Source organism: Tubulanus polymorphus, chromosome 3 (assembly GCF_964204645.1).
Source record: "Tubulanus polymorphus chromosome 3, tnTubPoly1.2, whole genome shotgun sequence".
NCBI lineage: Eukaryota > Metazoa > Nemertea > Palaeonemertea > Tubulaniformes > Tubulanidae > Tubulanus > Tubulanus polymorphus.
In genome coordinates, this window is record NC_134027.1 from 3,610,687 (window position 1) to 3,634,290 (window position 23,604).

A 23,604-nucleotide genomic window follows, 5' to 3' on the forward strand; every position below is an offset into this window, starting at 1 on the left:
CACTATGAACAATCATCGCTGGAGTCAATCTAAGTGACAACCGCATCTGTGCCCGCCAATGAAATATTGGTAAAACAATTTGATAACCCACCCCCTTAACACGTTTATTGTAACGTTTTAACATGATGGGTTTTTCGATTATATATCGGCGCGACCTACGAGCGAGTTGAGATGATTGCTCGTAGGTGCGACATATGTCGCACCGGTCCTGCAACACCCCTGCAATGTATGATTTTTTTGGAATGTATGTATTTAAGGATGCATACACATCAAAAGACATAAACTCGAAACTGGAAACAAAAACACGTCACACTTTGTTGTTAGGCTTACAGTAAAGGTTTATTGTAAAGATGGTGAATATTCAGGTATTTACGTATACAATTTTCCATTATGACATGGTTAAGCTATGTTTATTTGTCTATTTGATATTTCTATTTGACGTCGATGTAAATTTTCTAAAGGTTCTGACGTTTGCGATGGTCTTGATGATGTCGTGTATCGTAAGTTGAAGGAGATTTTATACTATCAGTCATCTTAAACAAAACTTGCATAAATAACTGTCGGGATGTACATTCGTAGTTCAGTTATTTCTTTCTAATTCAATATAGAATGCCGGTTCAGCGATGGTCAAACATCCCGTTTACCCGGGTTCAAAACCAGGGACGTGTCCGGGTGGTATGTCACATTGTGCAATTTTACCGAACCAATGCTTCAAGGATGAAGATTGTCCTGGAGTCAGGATATGTTGCAGGTGGCCGTGCGGTGGATTCAACTATTGTGCTGAGCCGAGCCAAAGCACGGATGATCTCCAAAATTCATTGAAATGATTTTCAAATCAAAAAATCAAGTTAATAGATTTTGCTAATATACTTGTACCTATTAATAACAAACAAGATAATTATATGAAAAATAAACAATTTTAATCTGTGGACAAATCTAAAAAATTTTATCCATCTTAATGTGGAGATTTATAAACTTTTTCCATGGCACGAAATCATCGGCTATGTTGAAGTTTCACTTCAAGACACATTTCACAGACGAAACCATTCATCTATTTTTGAATGACTGTTGTTTTGCTCGAAGATATTCTATAGTACTTTCATCTATGGTTTTATATCTCCCCGCCTGAAAATATTCATCATCATAAATTTTTCCATGGTAAATATAATAGGACAGCAAGTAAACATAAGGAGTTTGATGTACGATTCACAGAGTAACATTCACGAAATATAGCATACCCTGGGATTCAATACTGAGACGATCTTTGTTGCTTTTACAAATTTTCCATGTCTTAGTGGAACTGTAAAATACCTTTTCCCCTTATAAACACCATCCGTATCACCAACTGAAACAAGCAGATGACCATAATGTATTTGTTGAAGGTGCGTCTAAACAAGAGCCACATAGAAATGAGTAATGGTCTTTTGTATTCTACATATATCGAGGATTTTTGCCTTCGTACAAAGGCTTCGCGATAAGCCCCATCAAATACCTGGTTCGTCAAGCTTCAAGCCGATGAGTGGTCTAAAACTTGCGTATTCCCTATCAACGCTACCGACAAACTTTACAATTCCCGAATAATACGGACTGCTCCGTTCTGAAAATATAAAAAATTTTAAAGATATTCGATGCGGAGAAAATACGCGTGTTATCGGATAGATTCGTCGATACATTCTTATCATTCACCTTTACAAGGACCTAGATTCACCTGAACCCTATCACCAACGTGTATTAGTTCTAGCATTAGCTGGTCCTTTTCGTATTTAGTCAGTTTTGGTAACGGTGGTTGCGCGCTGCTCGAGGTTGACGTAGAACTCGGCGGTCTCGTAGTCGACCGTGAACTAACCGATGATACAGTTACAATCTCAAAGCCGTTCTCTTTCTGTTGCTCGGGTATTTGCGGTGTTTCTAATCTAATATCAGCCACATTGTGATGTTCGACAGAACGGAAGTTTTGAAAGGAGTCGTTAGGTAGATATATGGAATATGCGCTCTTTAGTCTATCGAACAGTTTGTCCCCGGGAGATGTATTTAGATTTTGACTTGTTCGTCCATCCGTAGAACTACTATTCCGCACATTTAATAAGGCTTTGTTTTGTCTATTTTGTCCAACACTTGTTTTGTTTGTTTCCCTATTGCTTCTCGGAGTCAAGTGTTCGTCGGCTATATATTCCAGAAAACCAATATTCTGTTTGCATTCTGCTTGTTTCTCTATAAGATTCAAACTGCTGGTCGTGATGTTACACGGTGGAGTGTTTATGTCCAAACACACTTTCTTCGGTTTACTCCTTGGAAACTGTAAGTTAACGAAATAACATACGTGCACCATCATATCTTCGATGATACAAGTGACGAACGATAACAGATTATTGTCATAGCTTACCCTCATAGGAGAGGTTGCGCGGGCCGAATTAAGCTGTTCAGTCAGTTCATCATATAACATTTGATGGTCGTGTTCGATACAAGTGTTCAGTCCATTTTCACTAGAAAAACAAAGATCTTATCATGAAAAAGAAAATGATACCGACATGACTTCATCAATGTTATCCTCACATGGCTTCGTCTTCCTGTGATTTGATTCCTTGAGGAAATGTCGCTTGGACTGTCGCCTTTTTACCAGCCTTCTTTACCATGTGAAGAAACTGATCGTTGTTTTGGATTTCTAGCAGAACTTCCTGAAAGAGAATATCCACTAATTAGCGATCGAGAGACTTCAACGAATATATTTTTTCACGGGAAAGAATCAGTGAATGAATGATTGTGTAGGACGGACAAAATAGATCGTAGAATATGAACTACAACCTTTGCGAGTTCAAGCGCTTGAGACTTTTGTATAACGAGCTTGTCCTTGCCGAGCAGTAGTTTCTTCAGGGTGAGCGTTTCGCATCGCGATATCTGTAAATCTTTTTCTAGGTCATCCATTGCAGAGACAGTATTTTCCAATTCCTAATATAGAATAATATAGAATGATAGAAAAAAAACGTTTAAGACCGATGTCATGTGGAAGTGCTGGGGGTGATTAGAATTCGGATCCACAACCTTGATCCGGTCTTTGTAATCCTTCGCCGTTTTTCTCGCCAGCTGAAGCAGTAATAATCGCTCGTCTAATTGATTCTGGATGTTAGATATTTCCTCGTTTTTATCCACGATCTGTTGCTTGAGTTCTGCTATACAGTTCAAATCCTACAACGTCGTAAATTCAACGCCCTTTTTATTCACGATTTAGAAACTAGAAAATAACTGATTTCTCACAATTTCCTTACTCGATCCATTTGCTCATTCCGCCGAATTTCATCCATGACTTGACTTTTCAAATCTTCTACGCTCGATTGCAACTCTTCGATCGTTTGTTCAGCATTCTGTCAAAAACAGATATATAGAAATAACAAAAAGTGACACCATGTACACGTAGAACAAATGTACATACCTGTAGATTTTTAGTTTTCAACTCTAGGTAGGATTTGATCGTAGTGAGTTCAGTTTCTTTTTCAATTCGTATCGATCTAGAGTAAACCATTTAATTTATTCGAAAACATGTCAATATCGTGATATAAAACTTTCCCTATTTTCTAACTCATTATTGACACTCTGATAAAAACTGTGATTTATACCTAGCATTATCCAATGATTTCTTCATCGTCTCAACTGTCAATTCAGCTTTTTCAACGTCCATAACTGGAAAACACATCGATCATCATTATCAATGCTAACCCGTCGGTATATCTCACGCTAACGCATAAAAGCAAAATCCTCCCCAATTTCGAACACTTAAAAATTGTTACATTCAACATTACCAATTAATCATCAAACGAAAAATCATGACTTTCCATAGAAGTTGATGCAGATCGAAAAGCGCTATGAATATCTTAAACCGAATCCATCGCGCTTTCAAAATGAGAAATGCCAATGTTCTATGGATAGCAAGTTAGTAGATACCATCCCAAGTTGCAATAATAACTACTTAAAACCCCTTTCATCCATTACTGCCTATTAGTTTGATATATAATAAATGTAGCATATCTTTTCGCGTTTAAGATGTTAGATCAAAAGTAAAGAATCTTTTTTTCCGCTTCTCGTCAATGTGTTTACAATGTTAGTCATTAAACTCAGAGTTAGCTTAGCTTTATGGAATTACATAAACTTACGCAAAATCTTCTCTAAAATAAAAAAAAAGAATTTATCCGAGATGAATCCATACTTTAGATTTCTAATGGATTTTTGGAAAAAAGAAAATAATTTCTATACAGTTTTGCCTGTTTGACCGACCTTTACTTTCGAGACTTTTGATTCGTTCTTCAGCTTGAGTCAGACTAGTCTCGGAGGTAGTGAGTTTCTGTAGGGCTGCCTGTAAGTCTGATTTTGAAGTTTCAAACTCTTCCGTTGTGTTTGCAAGTTTCTCCTTCGTGTCTTTAAGTTCTTCAATAAGTTTTGAGCACTGGTCTTCAAAATTCTGAAAAATGAAAATGTCCGTAATTCGAGTAGCCTAGGTATTGAAATTTATCATCAATTTCATTACAGTTTAAATTATCATGCAGTACCTCTCGTTGGGACTTTTCGCGTGCATATTTTTCTTTGTATTCATTGAGTTCATCTACTGTTTGCTTGAGAAAAGCTTTTTCTCGTTCTCTGAAATGAGTTAGACAATACAGAACTGTAAACGCGCTGTATGTACCTTTAACCATAATGTCTCGTGTAAATCCAAATCTTCGCCTAGTATTAGTGACATCCTGACAACTGATTAGAACAGTCTTATTTCCTTAAAACTGATTTTCATGAAGTGAAATTATGGACGCCGTTGTTACGTGTTGGCACCTTGTGCACACTTCTATTCCTGGCTAGTGCCAACTGTTGTTCACAAGCATCATATTGAACAACGTGGGCTTTTTAATTCAGTAAGCGGCTTGCGCTTGACGTCCACCATGACGCGCTGTGATGTCAGGTGCAGTACCTCTATTGAACATAATAGAATGGAAAACATGCGTAACTATGAATTCAGTATAATATCGTAAATTTCCTTTATCGTTCATCGGTACATTATAATAATTGTTTTGGTACATTATCAGCGCGGAGTTAAACAGTGGATATCATATGAAATATTGATGATAATCTTCCTTGTACGCAATAATCATTCCACCCGTATTTCATCATCATAATTCGTGTTCAACTCATCATCGGATCTAAGATTGAAATGCCTATTTTGGGTTATCAGTGAGGCACAATAGAGAAACTATATGTACAAAAGGACATAACAATAAATGCACAATGATACATAATAACATATCTCTTAACATTTACAGGAGAGAATTTCAAGAAATAAACCAACGTATATGGTACGTTTGAAAGAAAAAAGATGTTGATATCGAACGCACTCACTCGTTAACATGTTTCTGTTTACGTATTAAAGCCGCTGTTGTTCCGCGAAGGCTTAGTCTACGTCCGGAAACCGGTAATTTTGGACTGTTAGTCGTCGAGCCTGGAACACTTTGCGATTTGACCGCTTGCACCGGCGGCGGTGGTACGGTCTTTGCAGATCCCGGTTTAACTGCTCTTTGCCAGTTTGCTTTCGCTTTCGCGTCCATTTTTGTTCCGCAGTTTTGCTCTTTTAGAGATCATTAACCTTATCGATTACGATATGACATCATAGAGAGAAATTCCTTGTTTAATCCTCAGTTTTTAGCGCGTAGAACTGAACGCATACATTTCCAGATTGGAATTATCCCTTTTCACTATGTAAAACGATATGAAAAGTAGATATTTACGAGCCATTGGGTCGTATAATCCGTTCGCGAGTCTTGTTGCTAAAGAAACAGGAAATATTGGCGTGGTGAGAGGAGAGTGTAAACTTGGTATTACGACTGAACTGTGCTGCTGATATATTGATCGCGACGATTACGATGACAATAGAGACAAACTGTTTCCCGACGCTTGTGACGTCAGATTTACCCACAATATCATGTTTTGAGATACGATGAACATCGTTTATTCGTAATTCTCAAGTGAGAACTGTTTAATTCAAAAGTGAATTTTAGAGAGCTTCCTGGAGGAATCAATTTAACGTAGAAGGTTACGTGGATGATTATCTATTTGATAAACAAGGTTGTAGATACGTGTGATAAATGCCCGACCCAGACTGATTTTTTCTTGACGATTTCTATGTTTTGAACAAGTATATATTCTCTTTTCGTAAACAAGTTATTCGCATGTTATAAGCAGTTTATATAGGCATTATACAAGGCAGTATTTTATCGTTTTCATGCGTCGGTTTTGACAGCGTAATGGCCGATCACAAGCACGGTTAACGATGACGTTGCTATGGAATTTAATACCACGTAAAACATACACGCTACCGTTGGACTAACAGTCGAGATCACATTACCGGCCATGTTTACTTCCGTTACGAAAGGAAACGCAATTTTGACGTGTCGTCGAACTGCCGTTGTGTTGACCAGAGTTTGCTCGACAGATAAACATCGATTCACGCGATCATATTTTTTTCCGATTGGTCGAAATTATCACAGATATCCCAATGGAATTTTGAAATTGTTGTTAATTTCAGATATTGAAGCTTAGCGTTATAACATTTCACCACGGTTCAGCTACACAGATTGGTCTTGTTTGCTATAGATGGTCTTTTTGGCAGGTCGGCCTATTCTTCAAGCACCTTCGTTTCAACCAGAATACGCTCTATACATATTTCGGAATAGCATAATTCATAAACCTGGTAGAAGCGGCCAATAGGAGCTTGCAATCCGGAATACATTCAATCAAGACCTAAATATAGGTCCCGACTGTGCTACTGGTCCCAAGAATTTGAATCATCTATGTATCAAACGAGCAATCTGAATGTGGGTGACCATAATCATTCCGTCAGAACTCCGTGCATTTCTGTATCGTTTATTCAAATGCATTCCGAATCAGGCCAGTCACGTGATAAAACGATATATTATTGTCTTTGTCGCAATACAAATCTATAAAAAGAATCCGAACTAAAAATAGCGGGAAAATCAGATTGATTATATTCAAAACCACGCAACTATAGATGCCAGACAGAATCCAATTACCGCTAGACAGCATCTGACATTACTCTTGATTAACCTAGCATTTACATTTCATCAACTTCTCAAATTAAAATCGATCGCCACCAATCAGTTCTCTCAACATTCATTGATGTATTACGATGTTATGTACATTATACGAGGCCCCCGAACTGTTGAATAGTATCCCTGATTGAAATGACAGTGCATTTAGTCATTCCATACAAGATAATTCATTTCATTCAATTTCACTTGCTTTCGAATCTGCGATTATAGTGGTGGAATCTGCTCGATATTGAAATCAAATCTCTGTTCGCTGCTGATGATTTGTCTTACAGACGTTTCGGATTTATTGGCAGGTCCTTCATCAAAGAAAGGGGTTTAACTCGAATAGACCCTGATCACTGATTTCAATGATCTTTTACGTTATTTCAAGTAATTCCTGAGATTTATTCTGCAATAGCATGCGAGGATGATTTTTAAAGATAACAGATTTAGATAATTTCAAATGAAATGTAAAATCATTAAATGTATATCTGTTTCCCTTATCTAGCTATTGAATTGCATACGATCGTAAGTGTTAGCCCTCATTGAAACAATACCAGATATTTACTGCTTGGAAGACTACTCGGAAGTTTGTATTAATTACCTTTCCATCAATTCTTGTTGCTGAGCTCTGATGACTGAATGCGGAGGAAAACGTCGAATTTCACCGTTTCTTTTGTGGAACCAGTATGCATTCCCTGTTTTAGGACTTACCAACATACACCAGTCGTGCTAGAAAATATCAGTTACATATACAATAAAACTACTGAAATAAGAATGAATCTAAAGCGTACCCTAACTCAATCCTGATAAGTGGCAATGAATTTGAAATATTCAATCCAAAGCCATCGCTATCTTTATTTGGAGCCTATTCAGATCTCTTACCGGTGATGGATGTCGCGCTTCGTAGACTAACAGCACCAGTCGTTTAGCTATCGGTATAAATTCCCCGTGAGTAAATGATGATTTATCATTCTTGAATAGTTTCCTAATTTGCCTTTGATCTTCTGACGAGAGAAGAAGACAGAAACTGATTGAAGAAAGCATCTGAAATAAGACACGCACGCCAAGAATAAACTCCTAATGCTTTTCTTATCAATATAGCCTGCTCCATACAAATAATTTTTTTTTTGGTGGAAATTATCTCTTTATGAACTTAACGTAAATTCCAAGTAGAACAGACTTACCTCTTCAAAATCACGACGTCGAAGTTCGCCTCTGATTTTTGGATTTTTATTTTTACTATCCTTCTCATGATTTGCCTCCTGTTTCTCTAATAGATCTAAGATCACGTCTTCGAACACGTCTTCTTTTATCACTGTGTAATATTCCTCGGGTATATCATACCTAAAACAAACATTAAATGATCGGAGTGACCGGATTTCTTTCACGCAGTTGCGAATGACTCTTGTCGAGGCGGAGATCACAAAGTTGTGGAAAATCGTTTTACCTCATTTCACCAGTTATCTTATTGAAGTAGATTAAACTATCGGGTCCATCTAATTCAACCCAAGTTCCCTGAAATAGTAATACTCTAAACTAAGCATATCTTAGTATCATTTGATGTTACATATAAGATAATAGGGTTACACGTACTGTGCATTCTGTCGATTTTCCGTAAATATACTTCAGAATTTCTGTGAGTAGATTCTCGAATTCGGGTAAATGGAGACCAGTCTTCGGTTTACGTGACTGAAAGATTAGCACGTGTTCATATTCATACATTGTCATGGATACTGCATATTTTACACAAATAGTTCGACACGGATGTCACTGTCTCCGCTTTTATGATTTATACGACAAGGGAAACGTATGCCAACAGTTAATATGAAAGGCGATATTTCTTGAGCAAACCTTTTTACGTTTCTTTGTTGTATTTTCCGACTTGTGTTTTGAGTCTTCATTCATTTTTATGATATCGGCACTTGTGATGGAAATATCGACTAAACTCTTCGACTGGAAAAACTGAAAATTCAAACAGCCTCATTTTTTGGCCTAACAAAGTTTTGTCGGTTTCATGTCGGGCGTCTGTTGTTTCAATACGATGCCAAAAAAACGCTTACCTTATCTAATTCCACTTTGCTTAGCAAATTATCCTCATCTTGGTCGACCATTTTGAATATCTTCTTAGCTAAAGCCGCAAACGGATCTTTGATTTTATGTTTCGTAGGTTTATGAACATTTGGAATAATACTTAACGGATCGGCGGAAGGGTCGAGTATTTCACAGCCGGTTCGAGCTGTTGGATAGTCCTCGTCGTTACCTGAGTAATATTCACTACTGTTTTCAATCGATTCATTGTCGTTTTCAATGTTCGAATCCTCGTCAATTTTAGCACCGTTTTGATTTGATTCAGTTAATAATGGCATAGATTGAGCATCGTGCTGATGATGATAACTCTGTTCACCTATATCAGATGTTTCTTCACATGTCGTTTCGCGAGTTTCAGTTTTCATTCCGTTCATTGATTCTCCATTTGGTTTATTTTCGACTGCGGGAACACTTTTATCGATCGCGTGTGTCGACGAATGAACTTCGAATCCGCATTTATCATTCGAAGTTTCAATTTCTCCGCTTTGACCCGGAATAGTAGTTAAATCACTGTTTTTATATTCCCTATGATTGGCTACTGTATCCGGCTGTTCCAAAGTCTCCTTCCACGACTGATCAGTTTCCATATATCCAGCGGTCAGTTGTATATACTGCTCCAAAAATCTTTCTTCGTCGGAATCCGGATGTAACGATATATCACTGTCATGTTCGTAAGCGTCGTAATCACTCCGTTTCGTCATGTTTGCGTGTTTCACGGAGTTGATGTCGTCGTTCTGGCGAGGAACGGGGAACATGAAGTAATCGTCACTGTTACCGTCACGTATCGGAGACGGAGGTGTCACTTGAAATTCCGGTAGAGATGCACGTAGTCTAGTACTGACATCGTCGAGTTGTAAAGGCATGCTTCGTGGCGTGGCAAGTTTAGTAGGCCCATTCATTTTATTCCCAGCAGGAACGCTACATTTCTCTCACGCTAAAAATGAACAATTAATTGATAATTTCTAATCGAATTACGTACAGAATGGTGGCAGGATTATTGCATTACGAAACCTGCCAGTCAGGTCACCTAAAAATGATTATTAGATTGAATATATTTAGTCAATACAAGTATCTATGCATTGTGGCGAATGTCAGAACTAACACTACGAAAAGATGGATGTCCATTGAAAATAACCGTCTCATAAATTATGCAATTAATATTGAGAATCTAATCGGCAACATGTTTTACTTTTTTTGCTACTACGAACAACTAAACGGTTTGTAGAAAGCTAATTATAGGTTGAAAAATTTATGTTATAGAGATATGGATTTATGAATGATTTTAATTTGATGTTGACCTACTTCAGAAATTAGACGACTATATCTAAATCTAGATAAACGTACGTACAGCAAATCTGAAAACCTTGTAAACTGGTCTTTATTCTTACGTGTCTTCATAGTTCGGTAAACTGGTTTATAGAAAACAGATCAGTTGCATGGGAATCAAAGTATAGTTTTACTGATGAAATATCGGTTTTAATGGATAATCCATGTAATCGTTTTCACACGCCGGATATCACCAGTTATGCCAGTCACGCTATCATTGCAAACGCAAAATATTTTCTAATTCTAGAAAGTTGTTCTTCTTTTTCCATGGGATTTCGAAATAAAGTGAATATTAGATACATATTGTGTAATTCTAATCAAATGAGATTGATATTAGTAGAATACTGACAACCGGTTCTCAATAAACTCTTCCAGCCCCGAGGTTACCTCACATTAAGAAATATTTTTATCACCTTAATTGTCGCTGGTTTGTGGTAACACCAACGCCTAAGCTATAAATCCACATTACGGTAATTTGCTATTCTCGTACCGTTGCTGTTTTTGGCTATTTTAAGTTTGTTTATTTTGTATTATACGTATCATAATGTTCCAAATTCAATATAAAAAATGACGTAGGGAAAAAAGCGCATTTGTCTAAGTGTGACCAGTTTCATGATAGATAATCATATATAAACAGAATTATAATTTGTAAAACTGTTATAGTGATGCACATGGCTGATCCAATTAATTATTGTCACACAGTTGGATATTTCGTATCTTGACGTGCGACGTACATTCATTGGAATCACTGCCCACACGCTACAGGGGTTTGACCGAAAATGGTGACCATTCCTACCGTTAACTATTACAATTAATAACCTTTAGTCTTTTTATAATTGGAGATTTAGACGACCTTTTTCCAATCTCCAGAAAGGTAGATGTTATCAGATAATAATTGGTTCCCTCCGTCTTATACTTCAATGGGACGTAGGTAATTACAGTCAGACAATCTAGTGTTTTCCCGTGTTCCTATGGTGACCGTTCATAAGATTTATGAGGCCTTCGGGTGTTATACAAATATCAACATTTGTGACACTGTCGTGATTGCAGCTGAATGAAGTCAGAAGAAAAATAGTCCCGAGGTTGATGATAGGCATAATAATCTGACTACTGAATTGTAAACACTGGTTGAGACTCGACGATAACTGTATAAAATCCTTATAAAATTGCTAAAATGGCGATTAATTACAGCTTAAAGCATTGGAAAGTAATTATCATACAGATAAAAGCAGTGCGCATTAAACTGATTTCAGTGACGTGTTAGTTACAAAGCTTATGTTATTAACTAATACCAGTTGTTAAGTCAGCCATGCGGCCTCGCTAAGAACACTTATTGCTTGTAACTGACAGCGATTATGTTGTAAATTATTACCAACCGATTTTTCCTTCTGAAATCACTCGTCTCGTGAGGTCCACCGAGTTACTTATCCTACCCACTCGAATAACTAACACATTTTCTAATTTCGACCAAACAAGTTTATTTCGGGGACTCTTAAAAATATAATTTTCTCTTCCCTATCTAAACTAAATTCCTCTTTCACTTTTGGCAATTTATTCGTGTTGGTACATCGGAATGTCGTCTGGCGACAGAAAAGCTATACTTAATGGGTCTTATAAAATGCAGTAGACCTCTTGCACGATACATTTTCAAAATGAATTTTCAAATAGAAAGAACTTCACTGGTTTGATTCGACCAACGTTTATTGTCAGGCCATGTATGAACTATTTCATGAAGATTGGCGCGACTGTTGCGAAGATGAACTACAGTCCGTTAGAATCGTTTTTAATGCCATTGCTCACATAACGCCAACATTTTTCAGAGTACAAAATTTGCTCAATCTAACTAAAATTCAATGGAAATACCATTCTTTACGACGCCAAATTTGTAATAAGGCCATGTTTCGTATTGGTCACAACCGTGGCATTGGAAAGGACTGAACGGTATATATGACTGTACATTATTTTTCATAATGTTGTAGTAACCTAACGATATATTAGAGACCGTTTTTCACGTTTAACTTACCTAAGGTTTATCCACATTCCGAGGTTTTCCACAATTTAAGGTACGTTCATCGTATAGATATATTTCGTGAGGTCTTATTCATTCGCCGAACCGGCGACGTTCATAAAAATGATATCTTACGGCTTAATATCAATTACGTACTAAATATTTTCCACAGCACAAAAAGAGTAATCCCACGGACAAACAAAGCCTAGACATTGTAAATCACGGTGTATTCCCACCATTATACAATTATACCTATCAACATAAGATTTTGCCTACACGACACTGTGTCTCCTAATTTATGTATAAACTTGGAAACACTAAAAACTGACACGAATTAAATAGAATTCCAACGCCGCATGACAACTGACGTTCCTATGTATGTCTAATCCAACCACGCATGGCCCGGTCAAAGATATAACGGTACGGCAAAAATCAACTTATTGTGTTATAGCACGATAAGTGTCATTGGCCATTTGTAAAATAACTTTTCAAGTCCGGTGAAATTAACGCAATTTATCGATTGGAATTCCCCGCAAAGAACTATCGAGTTCGTACTGGGACAGATACTGGAATAGTGTCCGTTTCGTCATCGGTGATATTAAACCCAGAGAACTCCAACCACGGCTGAAGTTTGCTGTAATTATCGTAATTATAGAATAGTCCATTACTCGGCGATCAATCAATATCAGCGGTTTATACCGTCTCAATAAACTTCCGTTATTACACACAATGTGAATCTGCTGCCAAGTGAACTAATTTATTTTATTTCCCAACCAAATATTCAAACGTCACCGCCTAAAATGCCAAGATAACAAAATGTAGAGAAATTCTAACCGCACGCGACACGCGAAGTTGGCCTTTTCGTAGTCCTTTACTTCAGTTCTTCTTTCCAAATATCCCAGCTTCTTTTATAACATGACTTGATGTTCACGTACTCTGTCTTATGGTATGAATGTGATCGACTGGGCTTTTAATGTCATAAGTTCTTATCTTTTTAACTTCACCAGTAATAATAATAATGTTTTATTCGCGATTCAAATTACAATATGAAGTAGCAGGAATAGATACAAAATAATGTAATACAAGACGCTGGACGACTGGTAAAGTTAAAATAAACTTATTACCCGAAGGGCCCAGTCACCCCTCACATTCATACCTACACGTTACATGACAAAACATTTATCATTGAAAAGATAATAGTTCCATGACATTTGGTACATTAAGCTGTCCAATATTTCCATTAGTATTACACAATCAAATCCTCTATCCTTCCTCGCGTAAAACAAAAAAGAACTCAAACGAACCCGTCTTTTATCGATAATGCGCAGGAAAATATCCGTAGTTTATTTGCAAACAACTAGAATAGATTTGTCTCTATTTGAAATCACGGTTAGGATATAATCATTATGTATAAAAGTATTTTCTCTCCAACAATCTTTTCTTTCAACAATCATGATATCGACTCTGCATCTTTTTGAGGTAGATGAATATGTTGCTCAGTCCAACTATGATTATATAAAAAACTCTCTTGTATTTGGTTAACAACATGGAATGAATTATTTTTGGAATAAACTACGACACAACTTTTCTTACTCCGATAATCATTAATAACTTGTATATACAAAATAATATCATCAGGTAAAATAAGTATTTCTCTGCCAGCAGAGTTTTGTAATCATCAAATATATTCTAATCTGATGGATGTACATCATCCACAAGTTAATAAGCACCATTTTGACAATTCTGACCAGACGTTCGGACAGTTAAATTCGAGTTTGAAATGAACGTTGGAACGAAGAGGCGCGACTCTTAATAGCTACCCATTTAGCGGGATATCTACGCAAATAGCAAGTAGTACCAACAACAATGAGCAAAACAACTAGCAATGAAACAACAATGCCTACGATCAACCCGACTGGAGACTGCAATCGAGCTATGTAAACCCCTCCTTCACTAACTGCAAAGTTGGCTTCTTGGTTCTGTATTTGCGCGTCGATTCTCGTCCAAGTTGCAAAATTGTCGGCGTTTGTTCGGTAGATAGCGACGTTGTTTTCCGATCCTGTTAATTTCATCTTCACATTGAAAGTTTTACCGCTAGCTGTCAGTTTCGTTTGCGGGTGAATAACAATGAAGTTGCTTGCGTAATCGTTACCGTACTGAAATGACAACACAGTCAGCAATAAAACCATTCATATTCTACTACTTTGATACCGGGTATGGTATTTCATAAGAATTGTTGCATGTCTGCATTCCTTTAGACTTACTGGCTTTTGTCTCCCCATTTCAGCTATTTTCTTCTCACCAACAGCGGGAGTCCATTCTTCTAAATGCATTTTCTGCAGAAACACGAACGCACCTCGAGGAACTTGAATATAAGCCCTAAAAGATTACAACAACCAAACACGTAATGAAAATAAACATGACATTTTTGAATATTTTTCTTAACTTCATATAGAATTAACATTCGAGATGTGCCTACGAACCTATCACCGATAGTCATTGTTCCACCATTCCACCCAATACTGCTGTATTCTGACACAAATGGCACGGAAATGATTTTTCCTTTTTGGCTGCGATTTGAAAAATTGTTATTGCGCGTACACATGAAATAAGACGTTCCTGTCGATGTAACCTTTTTGGGCCCGAGGTCGAAATATGTTCCAGCATCATCCAGTTCAGAGAGTTCACCACCAAACTGATCTGTTATGAAAAATTCAAACATTTTATTCATTCGTTCATCTAAACAGCAACAAATGTTCTAAGAAGTAAATAAACTCATGACTTACGATCTTTTAGAAATGCAAGTTTAGTTTGTTCTTTTCTAGTCATATCAAGGAAAGTAGCATTGTCAAGATGAGCCGGATAGCTGCGACCCCAGTGCCCGAAAGTGTTAGCTTTGCGTCCTGCATCTCCTTCGGGATAAGCTTGAACTCTTTGCAGTACAACATTAGAACGATCAGTACCAGCCAGTCCTTGTCCGTCATTGTTATTAGGGTTGGTGTTTGAACCGGTCCATCTATAAAACGAATCGAGCATTTTGTCAAATAAACAATACATGAAATAACTGGCTACACAGTATTTACAATAAAACCTACTGAAAATGCACGTATTCCCCGGCAGCAATCTCCAGTGTATTCGGCACATAATCATATTCTACAGCCGGATAAACTTGCACGATGTTTCCACGTTTTCCGCGAACATTCACATTACGAATTGTCTTCCCTTCTAAATCATCCGGTCGTTTCTTTATCGCAAACGCGTGACTCCTGCGCGCAAATAAAAAACAGTTATTAATTCGGAGTTTCATGTATTCCATATCTAGATTCTGGCCATGTCCTAAAACCACTCACCTATCCTGAAATGTTCGGCCATACTGCGCAGTGTTGATTGCCAACTGCAATGGAGCGATACCAGCAAATATTTGAACTGATGGGTTATTTTTGAAAAGGTAGCCCCGTTTTTCAGCATCCGTCTTCTGCAATCCGTAACGTTCTGATAAATCTAGTTGAGACGCTACACCTCTCTTGGCCTTGTTCAGAGTTGAGTTCGTGCTGCCGTCCCAACCATCAAATTCAGCCGTTGATATATTGTATCTGTACATTGAAAACATAAACAATGAAAATATTCTGCATCAGATATACGCAAGTCGTAGATACATGAATTCCATGCACTCATCATTTTTGAAAAGATGATGTAATAATACCTGATTCTTAGAACACAATGTTTACTTTCTATATTCGGAACAGTCCAGTTATAAGTTGACGGATTTCCACCGATTGTGTTGCCAAGATGATTATCTCTGGTAAATTCAGTTTCCCTACATTCAGGTGCAGGGATTCCATGAGATGGAGCAAGCTTCCAAACTCCCCTCACACCGTTAGTCCGGTCATTTTCTGGCCATCTAAATTTCTATTCGATAGACAAGAGCTTCATAGTTACACATTCATTATATACTAGACATGGGTAGAAACCAACGGATCAAATATTGAGGTTTGCACTTTTACCTTGCAATCGTCCTCATTGTTTGGAATCGATAAGCCCTTATACATATTTTGCCGAAGCACTGTCTCAGGTATGAAACAATAGTATCTTCCCTTGACATTCTCACTTTCGGTTTCATAATACGGACATCGGCGAGCATCATTAGTGAGTACTGCAACATCCTATAACATAGTTACAGATATAACTGTAACTGATATAAGGAATAATAAATTCAAGAAGTGATGAATTTCATTTATATACTTACTCTCCAGGGTGAAGGATGCCAGTATGGATAGTAATCTCGCTCTTCAGGACATTCATATCCTCTTCTTCTGCCATTTGGATTCTGACGAGTATTCTTCGCTTTAGGGCCTACTTTCTACGAACAAATAATGGAACTCTTCTTAATTTCTTTACAACACAAACACGAATTCGATCTTATGAAATTATATTACCTGATCAGCAGTAAAGAGACCACCATTACGATTGCGTAAACGGCATTTCAAGTAATGTTCAAAGTTTTCATTCATACCATATTTAAGATCATTATTACAATCATATCTGGCACATTGGCTCGGATTTTCTGGTATGGTGCTAAAGCAAAATAAAAAAATTGTTATTAAGAAGAAAAACAATCGTTTTGCTGGCGGGATTTGACTTGAAAAACCTACCTAACAGTAGACCCATCACGAACATTTTCACCACACATGTACTGAATGATATGCTCACAATGATTGTTTGGGTTATTGCATGAGTGTTGATTTGTCCTAAAATAGCAAGAACTTATTGAACACAAACATTTCATAAAATACTCGAATCAAAGAAAAAAATTAGAAAGAACCGACTAAGATTTACAATAACAACGTAATTCAAATAAAAATCTCACCACTCAATTGATAATTTTGACCCTTGATAAAAGTACATATTTCCAACATTATAGCCCCCTCGATCGTTATTCTGTGAGTCGAACATTCTGAAAATACATCAAGCAAAAAGATAGTTTTACCATATTAAACGTTTTTATTTCATTTTGATAATGACAATAAAAACAACTTTCATTAATTTTAATAGTTACCTATTAGCGTTATCTCTTGCTCGTCCTTTTTCATCCAGCCTATTATTACTGCCTCTGAAATAAAATATGAAAATTAGAACTCAATAGGCGTATGAAGAAGTCCGACAGTAATAGTAGTAACACTGACAAATTGTTTTTTTCTGGTCATACAACCAATATACCATATACAAGTATCTTATGATGTTTTTTTCCTCAGATTTAAAGGACTATATTAATAGGCTAGCATCTGAAACTAAATCAAACAGTAACTTTAATCGGTTAGGTACGAGAATTCATACTCGATGAAATATCATTTCATTTCTCAAGCTACGCTATCTCAATACAATATATAGCCAAAGTGGGCAATCGAATTCAACCTCGGAGAATCGGTCTCCGTTTTATTACTTATAAATGAAAACGAAAAACTTCCATGACTTTACCTCGGATTATGCATGTAGATATCAGCTGATACTATTCCTACCAATAACCAAATAAAATTCCACATTTTAACGTCTATTTCTCGAGATCTAATGAATTAATGAGATACACAATATGAACCAGGAAGTAAACATTGCTAATTGCCTAATCACACCGGTGTTTCCAGTTCATACGCGTATTACGCCCACAATATAGGACCCGTTTCATTTTCGAATGACACAAGTTTTGCAATCATACGATTAATCAAAAACACATGTTATGAGAACATACTACAAATGGTTATTTGTTTCATTCGGTTGTTAACATTTTAACGATATACAAATATAAAATCTAGGCTTATTAAAAAGTGACTAATGTTCTTAAATTAGAAATAGCTATTGATATTACTGACGTCATATGAAGCGCAAACTTCGATGCGGTAAGTTAAATTTTTTTCATATTGCAATAATTTTAAACTTTAACAGGGATTAGAAACTAAATAATTCAGTTGGAGTTTAACCAGCAGCAGAATTGTATCTATAGTAAGGGCAGATTCGTGTTGAAATGATTGTTAATGCGAGATAGACGCGTAGAGCCGTGTTTGTTTACTTTGCGGGGACTATTCTGTTTAACCCCTGGCTAGTTCCTAGTTCGCACCATTTTGTAACGCGATGAAACTTTGTCTGCAACATCAATTCTTTAGACCCAAACGTATATTTTAATGCATTCTATAGACCCCTACGCATATGTTTATGAAATTGATAATTAAACTGCTGGCCTAGAAAATCGTTTTGATCTACCCGTATATAATATGATTATAACTATACGGATATAGCTATAATGAAAGTTGCTATTTTTCTATCGAGAATTGATTGTCGGTTTTAATAGTAAATACATATTTTCTGTTTTCACACGTATTTGCCACTTTTTAAGAAAACTTCGGCAGAATACCAGACGATCTTACAGATGAGATCGGCCTAACGTCCTGTTCCAGGAAACACGGCTAGCTTCTAGACGAACATTAGTCGGGTATATTATTCATACTTGTCATTCGAAAATTAGTCACGTTTCCCTTTTGAATTAGAACGCGGAAATGTAGACAATGTACACAACCATATACGGTCCGGATATAAAATTGTGATATAAATAACCGTTTGTTTGGAACGAGGAAGATTTGTTTTTTGAACGTCATGTTCAATGGCACTCGAATATATAAGCCTTATATGGATTGGTACGTCAATGACGCATGCACTGTCATGCGGTATCCTCGCGCGGACAATATTAATAATTAAGCAGTTACAAACGTAATTAGTAACTAATGCCTATAACTATACTGATTTAGAATTGTATTGAGTACAACACGACTGGTGCCCGATCAGGACCGATGACCACTTTATCTCTTGTCTACCTACAATCATCTCTCGGTCGGCGATTAGATAAAACCTGACAAACTATTTGAATCGCACGTTTAATGACCCGGTATCTTACTTAACGGTAGATAATGGAGAACATGAATTTTATCTCAATACAAAGTATTAAATAATACCGTTTCAAGTATATATAATTGACTTGATGTTCTTCCTTAGTTTCAGATTTTTCACAATGAATAGAATCATCCAAATCGTGTTGTTTCTGATACCCCTGTGTTCAGGTGATATATACTTACACAATCCTCGGGGATCAAACAATCGCTTGAACGAAAGATCTGCGAACAGGAGAAATGCCAACAGAGTATTTGATTCGCAGGTATAGAATCAGCATCAAGATTTCTACTTAAAACGTTTTCGATGAAAACTCTTGCAATTAAAAAACATTTCATTTTTATATCTGTGTTCGTAGAACAACAATCGCGGTGGCTACAACGCGGGTGACAAATCTGATACACCAGCTACCACAGAGGCCGAACAGTATTATATGGTATGATAGAGGGAACGTTGTTAGGGCAATCGATATTTTTCTTTATTTTCATAAGATACGTTGAATTTGATAGATTTTGTAATTTCCTTTAGAAATATTTTCAAAGTGGATCTGCTGGGAAAACTTTGCTGAATATTGAATGGACTAATCAGCACGGTTGCGGTGGTAATGAAGACACAGATCCCCATAAACAAAACTGCAACATCATTTTACAATACATGTGTCAATCAGATGCAGGTATTGAAAGTTTATTTCGAAATAAAAGTGTTCGTCGTATGCCTCATAAATATCTGACTTATTCATGATTTCATTATAATCAGGTAAGTTGGATACATTGAGAAACGGACAAGTGACCACTTCACAAGAGTATACTCCGCCCCCGAAAACTGAGACCATGAAACAACGATCTGCTAGGAAGGAAAAGGACGTCGAGACCAATCGAGTCATTCAAGAATCATGGGATTGGTATGATAAATGCTACTCTAGAGAACGCAATAAAGGTGAATAGAAATCGGAAACATTGAAGGGAATCCAATACAAATACGGTGTATTACGCAAAGTCATCGTAGTCATTTGTTTTTAGGTTTATTCGTTGCCGATCAGATCTTGGCCTCTAGAAGAGGCTACAGTCGTGCCATTTCCACCAGGCAAAACCCGAATGGTAACCGTCGCGGTTATGAGTGCCCAGAAGAAAGGGATCATTACCCATATTGGCATCCAACTCCGTGGAAGGATATAGCTGTTTTAGCGGAGAATGCTTCTATGTGTAGGTACGTCAAAGTATATGGTACACGGACACGATGTGTCATTCATGAATAACTTCTACCACACTGTTGATAAGAATGCCCTGATTTTACTTTTTTTTGCGTATAAATTGGCTCTTTCACCTTATTCATTTATATCGATATAGCCATTACCAAAGCAATAGTTTCAACGTGAAACCATACGGCGAGTGCGTTGAATTCTACCCAGGTACAAACACCTGGAAAAGAGGAAGTCGCTGGAACAACTTTGCCGAATGTAAAGTCAATGGAGGAACATGGGTTGATTTTTACAATTACTTAGAAAAGAAACCAGGCGAGTTTGAAAAAGAATATCGCACTCTTTCTGTTTTGTAAAAAAGAAAAATGAACTGTAACTGGCAACGCTTTCTGTTTTCAGGTGTTAAGAATAAACAGACTTGCGAATCATTAAGCGCGGGTAAAGTAAAGTACATCTGGAAAGTCCCGTACGATGCAGTTGATCCGATGCAAGAAGAATGTTTAGTAGAGCTAAACCCTCCATCTTGTTCTGGCGCTGGTTGGACCAGGTACGTATAGACATGTATATTAGATATTAATGACAAAACGATTTAAACGAATGAAACTATGAAAATGTTCACTAATATACAGATCAAATCATCTTGGTAACGGACGAGAAGGATATCCATTAAACTACACATGGGCTCTTCCCTATTTCCCTTCTAACGCAGCGAAACAGTGCGTTTTAAGAATAAGGTAAGTCACTCATATTTTTTTATCGATATCGAATTTAACTGAATATAGATAACCGTTTGATAACGTATCTACAGTGAATGCTTATTTTTACGTTCCAGATACAATATTTCTACAGATGATTATGACCCGTATTTTACTGATTCATCTTACAATTACGACCGGTAGGGGCTACGCATCAATATTTCTATCCATATCTGGTCAGGTGTATGAATTTAAAATATGATAAAAATAAAAAAAACTTTTCAGACGTAAAGGGGTAATGTCACCAGTGAAGCAGAACCCATTGGTCGAAGTTGAAAGAGACCACAGTCTACTTAAACTTGCTATAAACACGGCGCAGTTTGGACGGACGTTTCAAGACCGAAGCCACGTGTTTGTGTTGAGACCACGGACAGGAAATGGAATTTCCGACCAGCAAACAATTCACAACCTTAACGTGAGAGGAAAACGTGGTAATATCGTACAGGTTTATCCCGCTGTTGAATACGACTTTCATCCTAACACATTGGAAATGGAAGGAAATGACGCAGTACATATTCAGTGGACAGGTAAGTCTTCACATTGGATTTGATTTGAATGAGTAATTCCTTTATTTACAAAGTATGTCTGTACTTTGAGCACACTTTATTCAATATTTAAATATTAATTTTGTAAAAAAAATTTTACAAAATCACATAATTTTGTAAAATCAAATCATATCGTATGATTGAATGTGTATCATATCTAGGTTCTAACTCACACAACAACCAGCAGCCTGCTGGGGATGGTCAGGCGGGAGATGCGGGAGAAGGCAAAACAGGTAAATCATTCGATTTCCACTCTCAGGAATTTCCTTCGAAAATGCTCCTTCGCTACATCGTGTTGTTTTCGTCTGCTGTTTTATAGGAACTGATCGTAACAACATAGTTCAGATTCGGGATCTCAACGATAACTACCCTCTTCCAATTGAAGCGAACACTATGTGGGAAGCTGCTGAAATCGTCTGGATTTACCACGGGAAAAAGGTTTCTGCGCAGAGTCTAGCGCTATCGATGGCAACGTCCGGATTTTATCGCTGTATGAAGAAGGCCGACTGCGGTAAAGGATTCACTCCGGACACAAAAACTGAAAAACTAAACAATCTCTTGAATAACGCGCCTGCTTCGTTCGAAGGAGCCATTCTCAAGTTAAAGAAAGGAAAATATCACTTCATGTGCTCGAGAAATAATAACTTCACCAATAGAAGCCAAAAAGGAACGATTATTGTTTTATAATAGTTAATGCCGTGTTATGTATCCCATCCCAATGGTGTCTAATACTGTATGCTGAAATACTTCACTAGTCCCTATAATCATTTCGAGGTAATAGGCGTATCGTATGTTTTCAAATGTAATTAGAAGCAGATTTTTTATTTTAGATAGTACATACTATGAATTTACTTAGCATAATCGAAAAAAGAAACAAAGATACAACGATACGGATTCATCGATCCTCTAAACATACATCTTACTGGTATATGATGCAGTTAGTAAAACTGTAGGCCTACTTGCTACAAGATATTGGATTATTCTGTATAGGGATAACTCGAAATACATTGGTATTGCGATCATGTTCTGTTCATAAACGCATTATTAATGGGCGCACCTGTTTGTGAATAACCTAACCATATCTTGTTCATAGTTCGTACATACGATAATTCTTATCTGTGATATATACGTATTCTCGCATATACTCATATTTTCATAGTTTGTAAATATATTTGCCGATTGTAAATAATGGATCAATACAAATTGTATTCCTCTGGAAGTGACGTAAGTGACTTGGATGCCAGTTGTCCTTTGTCCTAAGAAGAAAGCTGTTCGTTTAAGAAGTCACGTTGAAGATATTTCGAATGGGTTCAGATCTGACAAAGTGAAATCCACGTTTTCGTATTCTACTCGACCGGTCCTCCCATGGGAGGCAAAAATCATAGTCTGACATATGGAAATCATTCGTGTTTTAATAAAGACTATCAGTAGACCACCCGCATTGATTAAACGTAGAAAATCCTACAATAAGTCCAGAAAAAAGACGGACAATTCTGTAGTATATAAGTGAATATATTATTGAGCGAGGTTTTAGTAATATTCTAATAATAATCGTCAGGCATTAATTGGTACAATCTTTTCAGTATCTCTACTAAGTCTGCGTCGACATGATTAAATGTAAATTGTATAATCTTTGAAAGACTGATTTATCAAGCATTGACTATATTTT

At 36.9% G+C, this 23,604-nt stretch overlaps 3 protein-coding genes across 7 annotated transcripts; 1 reads left to right on the forward strand and 2 right to left on the reverse strand.

Moving 5' to 3' along the window:
• Nucleotides 1-929: 929 nt before the first annotated feature.
• LOC141902697 (uncharacterized) lies at nucleotides 930-12,784 on the reverse strand. 4 transcript variants are annotated; one of them, XM_074790534.1, is made up of 22 exons: nucleotides 12,520-12,784; nucleotides 9,143-10,104; nucleotides 8,934-9,044; nucleotides 8,676-8,771; nucleotides 8,530-8,597; nucleotides 8,267-8,426; nucleotides 7,965-8,126; nucleotides 7,684-7,811; nucleotides 4,539-4,626; nucleotides 4,267-4,450; nucleotides 4,146-4,157; nucleotides 3,612-3,675; nucleotides 3,428-3,503; nucleotides 3,264-3,359; nucleotides 3,040-3,183; nucleotides 2,803-2,946; nucleotides 2,554-2,675; nucleotides 2,384-2,483; nucleotides 1,687-2,296; nucleotides 1,493-1,597; nucleotides 1,239-1,345; nucleotides 930-1,125 (listed from the first exon to the last, which is right to left on the reverse strand). In XM_074790534.1, exons 2-22 carry the CDS (start codon nucleotides 10,067-10,069, stop codon nucleotides 1,048-1,050), a joined length of 3,582 nt encoding a protein of 1,193 aa, XP_074646635.1. In that variant the 5' UTR covers nucleotides 10,070-10,104; nucleotides 12,520-12,784; the 3' UTR covers nucleotides 930-1,047. The 4 variants fall into 4 exon arrangements, with proteins under 4 accessions (XP_074646635.1, XP_074646634.1, XP_074646636.1 ...); XM_074790533.1 differs by lacking the exon at nucleotides 12,520-12,784 and adding an exon at nucleotides 11,873-12,004; XM_074790535.1 differs by lacking the exon at nucleotides 12,520-12,784 and adding an exon at nucleotides 10,519-10,920.
• Nucleotides 12,785-13,806: 1,022 nt separating this feature from the next.
• LOC141902803 (protein DD3-3-like) lies at nucleotides 13,807-18,971 on the reverse strand. 2 transcript variants are annotated; one of them, XM_074790698.1, is made up of 15 exons: nucleotides 18,921-18,971; nucleotides 17,980-18,066; nucleotides 17,561-17,614; nucleotides 17,372-17,458; nucleotides 17,157-17,252; nucleotides 16,941-17,079; nucleotides 16,751-16,864; nucleotides 16,509-16,667; nucleotides 16,208-16,413; nucleotides 15,855-16,097; nucleotides 15,600-15,770; nucleotides 15,291-15,520; nucleotides 14,988-15,204; nucleotides 14,769-14,883; nucleotides 13,807-14,660 (listed from the first exon to the last, which is right to left on the reverse strand). In XM_074790698.1, the coding sequence occupies exons 2-15, from the start codon at nucleotides 18,042-18,044 to the stop codon at nucleotides 14,268-14,270; spliced, it is 2,289 nt and encodes a 762-aa protein (XP_074646799.1). In that variant the 5' UTR covers nucleotides 18,045-18,066; nucleotides 18,921-18,971; the 3' UTR covers nucleotides 13,807-14,267. The 2 variants fall into 2 exon arrangements, with proteins under 2 accessions (XP_074646799.1, XP_074646800.1); XM_074790699.1 differs by lacking the exon at nucleotides 18,921-18,971 and adding an exon at nucleotides 17,688-17,792 and having other exon boundaries at nucleotides 13,808-14,660; nucleotides 17,980-18,201.
• Nucleotides 18,225-23,454, forward strand: LOC141902804 (protein DD3-3-like). The gene is made up of 13 exons (XM_074790700.1): nucleotides 18,225-18,395; nucleotides 19,543-19,702; nucleotides 19,796-19,873; nucleotides 19,966-20,110; nucleotides 20,194-20,373; nucleotides 20,457-20,643; nucleotides 20,784-20,950; nucleotides 21,035-21,182; nucleotides 21,265-21,369; nucleotides 21,468-21,530; nucleotides 21,616-21,917; nucleotides 22,097-22,168; nucleotides 22,255-23,454. Exons 1-13 carry the CDS (start codon nucleotides 18,391-18,393, stop codon nucleotides 22,620-22,622), a joined length of 1,980 nt encoding a protein of 659 aa, XP_074646801.1. The 5' UTR covers nucleotides 18,225-18,390; the 3' UTR covers nucleotides 22,623-23,454.
• The last annotated feature ends 150 nt before the right edge of the window (nucleotides 23,455-23,604 follow it).